Source organism: Dicentrarchus labrax, unplaced genomic scaffold (assembly GCF_905237075.1).
Source record: "Dicentrarchus labrax unplaced genomic scaffold, dlabrax2021, whole genome shotgun sequence".
NCBI classification, from domain to species: Eukaryota; Metazoa; Chordata; class Actinopteri; family Moronidae; genus Dicentrarchus; species Dicentrarchus labrax.
Genome location: NW_026136704.1, coordinates 33,712,633 through 33,728,396, shown reverse-complemented (window position 1 = coordinate 33,728,396; position 15,764 = coordinate 33,712,633). Strand labels below are relative to the sequence as shown.

Below are 15,764 nucleotides of genomic sequence, written 5' to 3'. Positions count from 1 at the left end.
CAAAAAGCAGCTGTTTTATGTTTCCACAGTAAAAACTTTATCTCCACCATCACTGAGACTGATTCTGTTCAATCTAAAGACACACGTGTCATTGACTGAGTAACATCATTAACTAACTTGTGATAAAGAGTTTGACACAGACGGACACACATTGACTGTCCGGGTCCCTCAGTTTAACATTTTAATCCTGAACACTCAGATCTTCTTTGACTTACTCTTTGGGGAAGTAAAGAAAGTCATAAACTGTGTTTTTAAGGCGGCGTGGTAGTTCTGAAGACAAGAAAGTGATGTATGCTTGCTGTATCTATTCTCATGTGCAGATGGAGAATCTTGGTTCAATTCTTTCCCATAATTTGTTTTAACAAAATGAGATTGATGACAAACTATGACTTACAAAGATCCCTTCAAAAATACACTAAACGTATTTTCTTATTCACGTTAAAGAATCCTATTTATATCTGAGGTATAAACAGTTAATATCCTAGTTTTTAGCGACAATTCCAGGAACAGAAAATATGTTATTTTAGTAAGATGGCATTTTCCATATTCTTGTATTCTTTTTAAAGTTTGGTTTATTCTCCACAAGCATTATGTCCTGTCTCACCCTTCCTTCAGTGCTCTTCCTGAGGCTTCCTCCATTTTCTTCCCATTAAAGGGTTTTTTTCCAAATCCAACTCAAGGGTTTTAGGAAGGTGTAGTACTGTCTGCTGTACAGATTGTGATATTGGGCTTTATAAACACAACTGAATTGACGTTTGTTGTGTGGTGTTGCACTTTACCCTTCCATCGACAGTACAACAGAATACCATGAATTGGGGATTGATATTTTTCCCAAATATGAGAAATATTTCTATCACAGGGGACATAAAGACACTATACAGGGAATCCCAGGAACTGCACTTGTTTTTAAAGTTTAACTTTAGCTGCGCATTCGCCAGCAACACTCAATGTTATTATATTTCTCGGGAAACCAGGAAATGGTTTTGATGGGCATTCCCAGGAATCCTGTTTCCTGTGATTAAACTCCCTCATGAATGTTGTTGATTACAATATTAAGAACTCTAGTATAACCTGGTTGGAAGTGGAAGTTGAAAAGCCTTTGACGTGACACTGAATAAATCTAAAATACCATTTAAAGTGCCTCCCACTGGTCTCCTCTCAACTATTTGACCTCTGACCTTTGTCTCCTCCAGGAAGGTGTTGAAGCAGATTCCTCTGGGCGACCTTCGGCCTGACGAGACAGTCCGAGCGACGCAGGAGGCCCATCTGCTGTCTCAGCTGCACCACCCGGCCATCCTCACCTTCTACCACAGCTTCCTGGAGGGAGACGCCTTCTGCATCGTCACAGAGTTCTGCCAGGTAACACCGGAGGCGGTTACAGTCCTGTAAACAGCGGGGACAAGATATTCATACTGATTTAACAACTCCCTAAAATAAAAAATGGAATCTACACATACTTACCGTGAAAAACAGCTCCCGGGGGTCACTCTGTAGCACCGAACGTGGATGGAGCAGTCGCATTCGCCGTGTTCATCTTACTTACTTATTTACTCAGTCTGTGCTGTTCAAAGCACCGAGGGACACAGCAAGCAAAGGATCTTTGGACTACTAGGAGGAGAAGGTTTTCAGGCCCAGGGACAAGGGAGAGCCAGTAGGGAATGCTGGCAGGGCATGGAGTCCTGATGAGCGGGATATGTAACTGAGCTCAGCAGCTTCTATGGACAGAGCTAATGTGGCTCGGAGAGCAACTGCCCTTTTTATACTTATTGCAAGAATGTCCATAATTTTACATTTATTTACATACAATGTTCAAACAGATAACACTGATAGCAAGCAATAAGCAATAATAAGGTATAACAGAAGAGTAATATAAAAGTAGAGTAGGTTAGTATAATGGTGCACACTTGGCATTGGCATACATGTACAGTCCATCTATACTTTTACATAGTTTTTCCCTTTTTGAGTTTAAGGCCTTAAGACTTCAAAGAAGAAAAGTAAATGTAAAGTAAATTGTCGAACAGAGCAATGACCAGGGAGAAGAAAACACTGAATTTATCACTGAAAGAAGCTTACTAAGTAACAATCTGTATGATTGTTAAAAAATATACTTATACATACACAATGGGACTGAACCTGGCAGGAAATGTACCACGGAACAACTAAACTGTAAACAGAGACTTCCTCTGCTCGGCTGATTCTTCTTACCTAATCATTCAGTTTTTTCTGCTCTGAGTATGAGACACACAGTAAACGAGAAAATGAAGCAATAATATGAAATCTCCCTTCCCCCTCCGTTTTCCTCTCTGTTTCCATCTTTTCATTATTTTTCTCTTTTCATCTCTGCAGTCTTGATTACAGCAGGTACTGCTCCGCTCTCCACTAATGAATCTCACGCTGCCTTCATCTCCGCTCTGTCGTTTTTCTCTCCCTCCCGTACACGTCATTTGGTGGCGATCCTCCCCCCCCTCGTTATCAGGCTGTCCTCCCTCCCTCTCAATGAGACATCGCCTGAAGGTTTAATTCCCCCTCTCCCTCTCGGAGGACTATTGCCACATTTCTCAGCTGGAAACTGTTTTTTTTATTGTTGTTGTTGTATTTGTACAAGCAGTTGGACACAAACAAAGGCGGGAAGCTTCTGCGGCTCTGAGCATTCATTCGCCACCAAAACACAGATTTTTTTTTATTGCTGCAGTTTGATATTTAAAAGAGTTTTGGTTAAAAGCAGTCTGCACACACACACACACACACACACACACACACACACACACACACACACACTGTTCAACTCTGTCCAATCAAAGAGCACATGCACTCAGAGACCCTCAGAGCTATTGTTTCTAGCCAGACCATTACCCACAATCCCCTGCAGAGCTGTGGAGGACTCAGGGGTTTCACTGCAGCCTATTAGAGAGAAAAAAAACTGCAGAAGAAATCGTGCCGGGTTATCAGAAAGACAACCTCCACAATCAAACAAAAATAGTAAAAATGAAAATGTGCGTTTTATTATGTCTGTGTTGTAGATTTTTAAACTTTATCAAAAAGTGCTTTTACAGAAAATACAAGAAGAAGAACACGCTGTATTTCAGCAATTACTGGACGTAATCGAGGCACAGGGGTGAAAGATGGACTGGAGTTCCTGCCAGCACTACTAAACCTTCATGTTGTTCTCCTCTTGCCCCCAGCTTCATACATCCCTAAACATACGCATTACATTTTGGTGTATGGTGCAGAAAGATATTAGAAACACTTGACATCATGTATAGCTGATGCTGGCTATTTAAACGGTTTACACTTAAATGTTGACAAAAATTTTAAAATCAGTAAAAACAGTTGGATGTGAAAAAACTGTGTGTGTGTTTAGGAGGTAAAGATGCCCATACACTGTTATAATGGCAGAGGTAAGCTGGTTCGACCTGCTGTCTGTGTAAACAGGTCTTCTGATTTTAAAGAGTGTAAGAGAATTTTATTGAAATACACAGTAGGCTCTCAGCATGTTGTTCATTTATGTGAAGAAATCTAAATTAGTTAATTAATTAATCTAAAATTAATAGTTATTTTTAAAGTTTAGATTATTATTTAAGATATAAACAGGATAAGGGCTGGTTGCAGTGTACAGTGATCTCAGATCAACAGCCTTGAATACAGACAGAGAATGTATCAAAATATCAGGAAAACTCATCTCTGATCAATATTCACAGGAAATAATCTGCTCAAAATGTATCCAAATTGTTTGTTTTACACAAACTTCTTGCAGTTATTGTGTTCACTGTCTCTCTCTCTCTCTCTCTTTCTTGTTCTCTCTCTCTCTCTGTCAGGATCGGGATCTGGACTGTAAACTAGAGGAGGTGCGACAAGCTGGGCGGAGCCTTCCCGAGCTCCAGGTCATTGATTGGCTCATCCAGCTGCTGCTCGGCCTTCACTACATGCATGACAGGTGGGGATACTGTCTCCATGGTAACCTGGATTTCTCCCCTTTCCTCCCCAAGTGCATGTTTTTTTTTTCTCTTTCCTTTCTGCTCTCTGTGCATATTCTACATTTTCAGGATAATTATGTTAAATAGCTTCATTAGCTACTTCGCAGGTCAAAGGTTGGCGAGTACATAGAGGTAGTGAACTGGAAGCTGACATACAGGTTCTGTAGCTCTACACATCACAGTATCCGTCATTAAAACAGTAATTAAATGAATCGATCAATAAACAATTGTTGATGTTAATGTCTTTTTGTCCCGTTTCTTTGACTGCTGTGCTGTTCTCTGCAGGCGAATCCTCCACCGAGATCTGAAGGCCAAGAATGTCTTCCTGAAACGAAACCTTGTTAAAATCGGTGAGTTTCCTTCTCTGCTGCAAAGGCTCATGGGACATGGGAAATCTTACTGTGTGTTTATGTGTTGGATGTGGGTTTGTTTCTCTCATGCTGCTTTCAACGATTCCCTCTCACTTACGACAACAAAAACTACCTAAATAGAAATGTGCCTCCAGCTAATCATTGTGCAAATATAATATTTCCATTTATGTCATTTTGCAGGAAACATGCCCCCAAAAAGGGGTTTTACGTCCCCTGAGAGCACCGAATTGGGGAGGCTCATTATCCTCTTGTGATCGTCCAAAGTAATGGACAAACAGGAGATAACTGTGGGAAAAAGTAGCAGGCAACATCCTGAAGGCTCCACGTGGCTCCTGGGACATACCTTTAAAAGTGTATTGCTGCAGTTAGGCTTGGGGACGCTGGGGCACACTGAATCTTAGGATTAGTTGGGTCGAGGAGGATCCACACGATAATATTCACCAGCCTTGACCTAAGGACAGTTAATGAAGGAAGGCATGAGGATCTAAGGCTACGACACAGCGCAGGAAGTTCTATAATGTAACTGGGGGCTAGACCATGTCTTAACATGACTGCTGAACAGAGCTGGTAATCAATGAAGTGAGGCGGGAATTGGATGGATATGTAACCTACGATTGGTGTTGGTTAAAATTCAGCCTGCTGCATTCTGCACAAGCTGAAGCCGAGCCATTGAGAATTTACTGAGGCATGTAAACAGTTAATAACATGTGATTCCTAGATTTCTGGCTAAAGGTTTAGAGTTAGGGTTATTTTGATGTTTTATATCGGTTGCCAGTGGACCAATAAACAGTTGTAGTTTGCTTGCTAGGTGATCTGTCTTGTCTGAGTTTATCTCCAGAAAGTTAGATGTAATCCATTTCTCAGTAGCAGTTAAGCACTCCATTAAGTTGCTCAGACAGCTAACATTATCTGGCTGGAAGGACAAGTAGATTTGTGTATCATCAGCGTAGCAGTGGATCCTGCAAGCTCAGGCAAAGGCCACATTTGAAGGAGCCTTCGGAATGGGAAAGCTAGGGATGTCACAATCAAGATTTATGTCCCTTGATCCGATCTGAGTCATTTAGTATCCTGATTTTCTTTTCCTTGATAAAATTCAGTGTACACTTCAAGTACATTAAAGTTATTCAATCAATCAAATGCATATTATGCCAATTAAATATCTGCATTGCATTAAGAAAGAAATGTCTGAAATTAATTGAAAGATTGAAAGACAAGAACAAAATATTTTTGGACATTATTTGAACTACGTAAATGTTTTAGTTTTGAAGATATGCTAATTTTTACTGGCTTGAGTGCACAGCATTATGATGGTAACGATAGAAGCCTTAGTTTCTGCTGCAAAAAGAATGAATGCTCTGGATATTATAGTTTTTATTTTAGATTGATTTAAACATGATGGTGCTAAAACTGGCCTCCGTTTTAGGTCTTAAGTACAGTACTTTCCACAACTGCTTGTGGTAAATATCTTAACAACAACAACAACAACCTGTCAGGTCTCTGTTAAATGATCCCGTCTCCACCCTCCATGACCTTCCCTGAGGCTGTTGTTCGTCGTCTGTTTTCAGGTGACTTTGGTGTTTCCTGCCTGCTGATGGGATCATGTGATCTGGCCACAACCTTCACAGGGACTCCATACTACATGAGCCCAGAGGTGCTGAACCACCAGGGCTACGACTCCAAGTCTGACATCTGGTAAACTTTACTGAAGGGTTTCATTCTGTATTTGTCTTCTTGTCAAGAAACCTCATGAAAACCAACAATGTGTTTCTGTGTCTCTGTGGTTTCTGACTGACACAGTTCTGAAGAACCAGCACAGCTTTGCTTTCCTCTGATGTGATTGGTTAGCAGCTGGAGGCTGAACAGGTGCACCATGGGATGGATGAATAGACTCCTGCAGGTGGAGAGCAGGAATTCATTTCATTTTTGTTGCTGCTGGAAGGAAAACAAATACCTTCTGTAATCCGTTGGCCAGTCTGAGTCTCTCTTTTACTGTCCTGCAGCGGAGGATTCGCTGGTTGGACAGAAATGTGAATCTGCCTGCAGATGTCTTGGGCAACAGTATTCCAGAGATTGAGGCCGTGGCTGCAGAGGATTGCTCCACTTTAGGGTTGAATTTGGGGCAAAGCTGACAGAAAAAAGAGTTCTTGTGCTTTCTCGTCTCGCAGGTTCTTGTCGATCCTGGTGGAGCCTCCTGCCATGGTCCTGCTAGATTGCCATTGCCAATACTGTTGTTGCTGTGCACCTGTCTGTCTGTCTCTCGCTCTCGCTCTCTCTCTGTCTCTCTCTGTCTCTCTCTCTCTCACCCCAACTGGTCGAGACAGACGACCACCCACCTAGAGCCGGAGGATCTGTCCTAGGTTTCTGCCTTTTAACAGGCAGTTTTTCCTTGCCCTTGTCGCCAAGTGCTTGCTCATGGTGGTACTGTTGGGTCTCTGTAATTAATGTTATAAAGAGTTCGGTCTAGACCTGCTCTATTTGAAAAGTGTCCTGAGATAACTTCTGTTATGAATTGGCGCTATACAAATAAAATTGAATTGAATTGAATTGAAAAAATGATTTATAGCTGTACGTCTGCTCTATGCCAGTGGTTCCCAACATTTGGCTTTAAGGGACCCCTTTTCTATTATTGAGTACACTGATGACTCCTGATTAAGTGACACATTTTATAGTATATTGAAAACTGTACAATGAACCCAAACAGTGAACCCAGTAACTGCAAGAAGTTTGTGTAAAACGAGTCATTTGGATTCATTTTGAGCAGATTACTTTTATACAATTTCTGTCTGTATTTTTATAATGTTTAACAATCATTCAGACTTCATAGGCTTCTTTTTTTTTGGACAGATTTAGGGTTTTCTTGTCACTGACACTGGGCCATTGTTCTATTAGACATTTTTTTCTTCACAGAAATGAACCAAATGCTGAGAAGGCCTAATGTGTTTATTTTTTAAGTTTTAAAATCAAGACGGCCTTGTGACCCTTATTGAAGGTTTGGCGACCCCTAGTGGCTGGGAACCACTAACCATTAAGAGCATGCTCTGCATAAAGCTGCTTAGCAAAAACGCTGGTGGGGGCTCTATGAGCGCTCTATGGAACTGTTTTTTTAAACCATGGCGACTTAAACAGAAACCCTTCGTTTTCCCACCCGGCGCCCACGAAACGAAAGAAAGACAGAATACGAGGGGGCAGACAAGAGCATGTCATACAAACTAACATTTTGTTGCTGCTTCACAAGACAATCTCCTGAATATTTGTCAGAGTGAGATTTATTTATGAGGCGCTGTCTTCACTCAGATCCTTTAAGTGCTTTATAGACAGACTCCAGTGTCTTCGCCTCAAAAGTGCGAGAAACACAGCCTAAACTCCGGCAGGTGAAAAAAAATATTCCCAGCAAAGAAGCTGGTCGAACAGAGCCGAGGGGTCAGAGGTCATTTTAATCCAGCTTCTTAATGAGGCAAGAGTCCACCTTTGTAAACACACAACGTTAACACACACACACAGAGTGCTGACAGCAGTCGGAGGTCAGTCGTTGTAATTACTGAAGGAGGAGGATGATGAGGAGGCAATTAGCAGCAGAAAGTGATGAAGGCTGAAACTCAACACATTCTAGCACAGAAGTCTGATGTGGATCAAGTCAGTAATCTTTGACATGCTCCTTCCTCAGGATGTAATCTTGCAGGTAGCCAATAAGAGAGCAAGGGGGCGGGGCCTGAGGGCAGCAGTGGTTTCAAAAAAGGGCACTTTTCCTTTGCAGCTCTTATAACTGAGATTAATAATGATTAAAACTACTTCAAGTTCCAAATGTAGATTCTGAAGCAGTTTGTGTCTCAGTGTGTGTGAACAGTGGGTGAACAGGTTGTAGTGTAGCTTTGTTCCTCTGCTGCCTGTGGACTGATTTCTATGTGTTTCTATGTACGGATGAGGGTCAAAGGATGTGACCTTTATGCTCCTGAGTGCCTTCTCTCTCCGCTTCCCTACAGTGCCAACAGTGTGCAACACTAGATAACGTTAGCTTATAAATGAGTCCGCTAACACAGAGTGTAGACACAGATAAGAATATAGGAACACTGCAGATGGTAACGTTATTCTAAATATGATTGTCATGTATTTTCCAGGGTTCAGTCTAGTGTTTGCCACTTTTGGCAGATGCCCAGGTTGATGCTTGCTCATACCTTCGAGCTGTGTACAGAGTCTCCTTCTTATCTAACTTACAAACATGAACACACGTCTTGTTCTACAACAACTGACCAAACTGTTCCTATGCTCTCTCATTCTCTATGGTTGCATTTCCATCCCTACGCCTATTGTCTCCTCCAGCTAATGAGGGAATTTTAAAGCTGCAACCTCAGCAAATGAAGCCAACACGTACCAAAGTCCACTTGAGGCTGGCTCCAGCAGTGAGTCAATCTCAATCTCAATTAGGCTCCATATTAAAATGTAATGTTTACAGCCTTTTGGTCTCTAGAGCTCATTTCAAGACAACTGTATTTCTTATAAAAAATCACTCCTTAAATTATATTAAGACTTTTTTAATGAATAAAGCTGCCTAATGGAAACACAGAGACAGAACCAGACTGAAAATATTCGTCAAAAACAAAAAGTAGGAGATAAAAAGCTCAGTAATTGGTGATAATTCTCTACTGCTTCATCCCCATCAGTGACATCTTTTACATACATATTTTTTTTCCTGTTTCTAACATGTATTATAGCAGATTTAAATAGTGTTTGTTAATTTATATGAACACTGCAGCCTCCAGGGGGCGCTTTTATTTTCGAGTTGATAATCTTGAACTCTGATATTTGTCTTCAGTTTGTAGCCGACCCTGTTAGTACCTTAGTACGGTAATTTGTAGATACAGGTTATTAGTGTAGATCAGTAATTACTAATAAACTGACAGATGCATGTTAAAGTATTAATAATGAGAGAGATGTAGTTAATTAGTAATTACTAAATGATGGATGTATTGTTCATGTAGATAATTAGTAAAGAACAGGAAGCAGTGCTGCAGGTTCACTAACTGTTACTGAGGTGATGGATGTTGTTCTGTTGGTTGTAAGTAAGCTAATAAACAGACGGAGGTAATTAGAGAGGAGGCGGCAGAAAGTGAAGCAGGTCGTTAATTAACTAAACCAACAGAGTGAAGACAGAGAACAGAGAGGAGGATTGAACGGAGAAACAAAGAAGAGAAAAACTGCCTTTGTAATGTTTTTCTTCACTGAAACATCTGAACCATTTTTCCCTTGGATCCAGACCTCCTTATGGCTCTGTCATTGGTCAGTGAGTCAAACAGGACTTGGATAACCGAGTTATTCAGATTACAATATTGACCAGACACCTCCCCTTAGAGACGTTGGTAGATTGTTGTTGTCGTTTCAGACCCAGTCATCATTGATTTTAAACAGTTTGAACCAGCTGATGTTCTGGTGTTTGTGCTGTGCTGCAGGGCTCTGGGCTGCCTCCTCTACGAGATGTGCTCCCTGACTCACGCCTTCCAGGGTCCAAACTTCCTGTCTGTGGTGATGAAGATCGTGGAGGGAGAAACCCCGACACTGCCCTCTGGATACTCTCAGGAGCTGAACTCTGTCATGCAGAGGTGAGGAGGAGACAACACCGACTTCACTGTGAAGTCACTGAGGGTTTGTCTTCTCTTAGTCAGACAACTCACAAAGAAGTGATTCATTAATATGCAAATAAGAAAGAAAATATCAGCAAATCCTGAGTTGAACACAGAGGAGAAAAGGCAGCGATGATAGTAAACTTCTCCTGGGAGGAAGTTGAGTGAACAGAAGCTGAATCAAGTGTGTAGTGTCAGATTCTTTACTGCCACTGGGTCGGATTCCTCTTGAAATCAATGAAATGAGGCTGTGAACTGGGTTTTTATATTTCTCATTAAACAAACTTGATGCAACATGTTAATCAGGTGGCTTTAAAAGGTGTTTGTGGGCATACTTTTGAAGTGTAGAGAGAGCTAGTTTCCCCATATATGTGAACATCTGAACATCTCACTCAGAGAGAAAGACAATACAAAGTTGGAACTGTTCCCGATCACTGATCTGTGGTGTTTCGTCTCTCTTTGAAACAGGATGCTGCAGAAACAGCCGTCATCCAGGCCGTCTGCCGCAGAGCTTCTCAAGACCAAGTTCATGGAGGACAACATGAAGGTTGGACAATTTAAACACATAAATACTGTTTGTACACTGAGCATTTCTTTGGCTTTTGCTCCGGACCCGAACCGATGCCTGCCCCCAGCTGCTTGGTGTTTATAGTTTTTCCAACCCAGTTTAAATAAAATCCAACGAAAGCCTGGACGACATGTCAGCTACAGTAAGTTGGAAACTAGTGACGGGGGTCTGAGTTGAAAGACAGTTTGCTTAGAGACTTTATTGTGTCTGGTTGTGTCTGTGTTCTTCTTGCATTTGGTTTGTACCATCAACATATAAAAGGTGGCCGTCTCCACTTCCTCCCACTGCACAGAAATGAAGCCAGAATATCCAGATACTCCCGCTGCCATCTTTCTAATTCGTTGCTCTCTTCCATTTTAGGCCATTCTTATCACGCTGATGTTTGTGTGCTGAAGTGTTCATTTTTATTATCATCATCAGTTTGGTTTCAATTAGTTATCTGAAAACATAAAAGGGGGGTTTCACGTCATTATTGACAGCTGAGTCCTGCTCGCAATGGAGTCACCCGGACGTATGGACCTTGATACTGACCCTGATCACTACTGCACAGACTCTGGTCCTGAAGTGGGAGGAAGTGGAGATGTTCATCTTTTATATGTCGATGGGTGGCACTGATATAGTGGATTCTGAGCTGTAGTTTCCCCTTTGGCTGTCTGTGTAGACAGACAGACAGACAGACAGACAGACAGACAGACAGACAGATAGATAGATAGATTTCAGTTTGCAGAAGTCAGAGAGTCCCTGTTGGCAGCGTTTGTGAATTTCAGTGGTCAATGGTGGCAGGACACTCAGTACTTGGAAAACCCATAAAGCCAGGAATACTTGGTTTCAGCAGCGGCACAGTGTGAAGCAGACCATTCAGCAGTTACTGGTCCAGGTCCGGAGGTAAGTCAGGGACCATCCTGCCGAAGAACAAGCTGGTGAAGTGCTCTGTGTGTGTTTAGTAACAGCCTAACCGCCCCGTGGACACCCAGAAAGGAGCAGGACCAACAAATTATCATAACATAACACTTGATTTATTCCTTTTTAAAACAAAAAATTGTATATGTTTAATCAATGGCAGGTGGCGCTATGTGGAATACTACATGAAAAAATTTACTTGTGGAGGCTTGGAGGCTGACCCATCACACACATACAAACACATACACATACACATAGCCTATTACCCAGTAAACCAAGGTATGAAATTACTCACATTCATTCATTTTCTCTCATTCTCACTCACATAGTAACAGATAAGGTGTGTTGTGTGTGTGTGTGTGTGTGTGTGTGTGTGTGTGTCAGCAGGATATTATTGTCATACAGTTTGCCATAAATCACAGCTGCAGGCTGGATGCTCCTCCTGTGTGGATACACAGGGCACCTGAAGAGAGATAACACATTTATGGACTTGGTTGCCATGGTTTCCACTGAAATATCGTTATGCTGATGGGATTCATTACTGCACCGTGGCACTCTGGGATATCATAGCAAAGACACAGCTGAGGATCTTCAGCTTAGAACAAACACGTAGAAACCGAAACTCAGTGAGAGCAGAGAGACTGTTTATAGGTTTAATGTCTCCAAAGAGAATTTCATGTTTTTAATGTTTGTATTTTATTGTATAGCTTCAAAGTTCTGTGCACATTGATATTGGTGAAAGTCTATTTGAAAACACTGACTAGTTACATTAAATCTACAAATGGAGATACACTTTCAGAAAAGTAAAAGTAAATAATTACAGCACAGTAAAATGTTCCCTGCGGTGTTTTATTATTATATCTAATGTTATTGGATTACTGCTCCATTAATGTGTATGTTGCATTTCACTGAAAAACAGCCCTGTTTTCAGCTTTTGATGATGCAGCTAATCCCAGAGAGATTTTAAATAGTTTATTTGGCTTAAGAAGGAGAATTTTCTCAACCCATAAAAGAGCACTTCATAAATATGCAACTTCCCGTTAGACTTTCAAAATAAATCTTGCATGCATAACTTTGTGGAACATTTGGTTAGGTTCAGGAAAAGTAAAACATACGTACCTCTATCCCCCTCTCTTCAAAAATATATCATAATCCAGCCCGCAAAAGATTATTTGTTTAAATGATTTTTCTAGTTTGATATAATTTTAAACTACCCTTCATATACAATTAAAATAAAAACATAATTCTCACACATTGTTAACTTTAGTCTTCATTTTCCTTATTATTCTTGTTCTTCTTCCGTACGTCTTTTGGACTGCTGTGATGTTTTTCAGATTGAAACATAACTCAAATTTTCACATGTAAAGCCTTTTAGTGTCATTCCAGCTATTACTTTTCTCTTTGCTCCACAGTAACACTAAGTAATAGATACAGGACAGAAGTCAGTGCTGTATCCAGCCAATAGGTCAGTGCTGTAGATGGAGGTCAGGTGACTGTACTGTCTATTTGATTCATATATTAGAAACAATAATGATATTATTAATATATTTTATAAGTTTTAGTGAAGTCCAATAATAAAGATGTGACAGTAATACTAAGTTACAGAGGACAGGAAGGACACAGGACTGAGGTAAATGCTGTAGATACAGGGCAGACGTCAGTGTTATAGATAGAGGGCAGATGTCCGTGCTTTAGATCCAGTGCAGGTGTCCGTGCTGTAGATACAGGGCAGCAGTCAGTGCTGTAGATACAGGGCAGAGATCTACACTGTCTATTTGATTCATATAATAGTGCCAATAATGATATAACTAATATTTCAGTAATTTGACATTAATTGTTTGCTGCACACATCTAATCAAACCTTTTTCACAGATTAAGACACAATTTAATTTTCACATATAAAGTTTATCAGTGTCATTCTGGTTATAATCTTTTTGATATCTGTTACAGTTTTTGAGATTTGTTTTGAATGGTCGTTAATGGGAGTTACATATACTCCTCATGCATGTTCTACTTTGATTAGCTTGGCTTTGAGACCCCTGGTTCTGAGGATTAGTCAGTTATGTCATTAAGTAACTGTAACTCTGTTTTTCCAGAACATGAAGGACAGGTTTGTCTTTGTGTCGTCAGACGGAAAGAAAGACGCAGAACTCATCGCCAAGAACATGTGAGACTTAACTTCCTGTTTCTCTGTTTTATCTTCTGGCCCCCCCTCCTTTTCTCCTCCTCCTCCTTCCTTTCTCTTTTTTCTCCTCTGTTTTTTCTCTCTTTTCTTCCCCCTTTCTTCATCACTTCCTGCTTGCATTGTCCTCTTCTTATTCAACCTCCCTTCCTCCACCTTTATTTCTCTTGCCCTCTTCTTATTCTTCCCTCTCTTCCTCTTCTTCCTCATGTTTTCTCCCCATCTCTCAGTTTACTCTCATTTTCCTTTCCTTCTATCTTCTATTTTTCTTTATCTTTCTTCTTCTCCTCACCTCCCTTCTTCATCTTTGTCTTCTTACTTTCTCCCTCCTCTTCGTTATGCCTCAGCTCTCTCGAACACACACACACACACAACACACACACACACACACACACACACACACACACACACACACACACACACACACACTCTCTTCAGTGAGTAGCTGCTATAATTAGAACAGCGAGCGGCGAGCTGTGTTCAAGTGTTAACCAGCTCTGTCACAGACACACACACACACTTACACACACCTACACACACACACACACACACACACACACACACACACACACACACACACACACACATAAAGTAATAAATATTTTTGTGAAGAATAAAACACTGGAGGCAAAATTAGAAAAATATGAAAACTAAGAAAAGCATATACCAAATAAACAAAGTACTAACACAGTATAGAAATAAAAAAGGGATAAAATGAAATAAAAAAACAAACAAATAAATAAGAAACTAAAAATCAATTAAAAGCCAGACTAAAAAGGTAAGTCTTGAGTTTAAAGTTATCCACTGTGTACTGCCCTCAGGTCCTCAGGAAGGGTCCAATGAGGACCATAGTGATCTGTGGGTCTTGGTTCTGGCTTTAGGGATGATTAAAAGGCCACTACCTGAAGACCTGAAGGCTCTAGAGGGTTCAGTGTAAATCTGACAAATAAGTAGGACTAAGACCATTAAGAGCTTTATTAAACCACTGCAGTAAGTAAAGAAACAGCTTATACACTAATGAAAACATACCTCTGATTATTAGATTACATTTCTGACAAAAGATCCTCCTCAATGTTACATATCAGACCTTTAAATCTATGATCTGTAAACAGTCTATAAACTCTACAGCTATGTTCTATTTGTAGTTGATTCAATTAATAATCTATAATTAATGGCGTCATATCCCCTTTGTGCCTGCGTCAGCGTTGTGGTTGTCTGCCAGAAGCTGTCATACATTGACTGTTGATCCAGTCTGAAGCCACATTGTTACCATCCACTGTTTAGATCTTGGTGCTTTTTAACTCTAGATTTGAACCGGATGAAGGATTTTAGTCATCGGACGTCTGGATCTTAAGTTATCAGAGAAACAAGCTGAGCTAACGTTAGCAGCAGCTCGGCTCGCAGCCCCTCCGGGACGTCCTTTGTCTGTCCAACAGCGTGGGAGAAGCAGTGATTGTTAAGGTGGAACTGCTTTATTCAGTGTGTTTAAGGTGGAACTGCTTTATTCAGTGTGTTTAGTGGTTTTAATCAGCGGGTCTGGAGGAGAATGCAGTGATGTGATAGGACAGTTCCAGATGATGGATAGGTGTGTGTGTGTGGTTGTCTGCAGGCAGACGAAGGTTCACCTGCAGACGCTGATGGAGAAGTCAGAGGTGGAGAAGATGACGCCAAGAGAGAGAATGAGGCTCCGCAAACTGCAGGCTGCCGACGAGAAGGCCAGGAGACTCAGGTAACACACACACACACACACACACACACACACACACACACACACACACACACACATACACACACACACAGACTCTGACCACATCTGGAATTCATAGTCCAAACAAATGGGGGGCAGCATTTTACCAGAGTAACCACTAACTGTAGCTGACGTTAGCAGAGTCAGCTCAGTTAGCCGTGCAGCTAGTGGTCCTAGTAGCTGACTCTGCCCGGACTGGGAGCTCGGAGCACCGGTGGAGTGTTTACACCGCTAGCACAGGAGCTTTTGGTCTCCAGGAGAAGGTCCAGGGATGGGGGAACCACTGGATACAGCGTTGGAGGCGGCGCTCCGTTCATTCTTATGAAAGCTGCTCAGTGGCGCATGAAGCACAAAAAGCCTGTTGCAAAGAAATTACTTGGATGAATGTGGAGACCATCTCCAGCTAA

The 15,764-nt window shown here is 41.2% G+C and overlaps 1 protein-coding gene across 2 annotated transcripts in view; it reads left to right on the top strand.

The window, feature by feature from the left end:
• Positions 1-15,764, top strand: part of nek11 (NIMA-related kinase 11) — a 55,272-nt gene that overhangs the window by 19,842 nt on the left and 19,666 nt on the right. For both annotated transcript variants that reach the window (XM_051399348.1, XM_051399347.1), the window contains 8 exons: positions 1,194-1,359; positions 3,816-3,934; positions 4,260-4,324; positions 5,911-6,037; positions 9,790-9,939; positions 10,429-10,507; positions 13,525-13,595; positions 15,220-15,339. In XM_051399348.1, the coding sequence (XP_051255308.1) occupies positions 1,194-1,359; positions 3,816-3,934; positions 4,260-4,324; positions 5,911-6,037; positions 9,790-9,939; positions 10,429-10,507; positions 13,525-13,595; positions 15,220-15,339 (897 nt within the window). The remainder of the gene's footprint in view (positions 1-1,193; positions 1,360-3,815; positions 3,935-4,259; positions 4,325-5,910; positions 6,038-9,789; positions 9,940-10,428; positions 10,508-13,524; positions 13,596-15,219; positions 15,340-15,764) is intronic.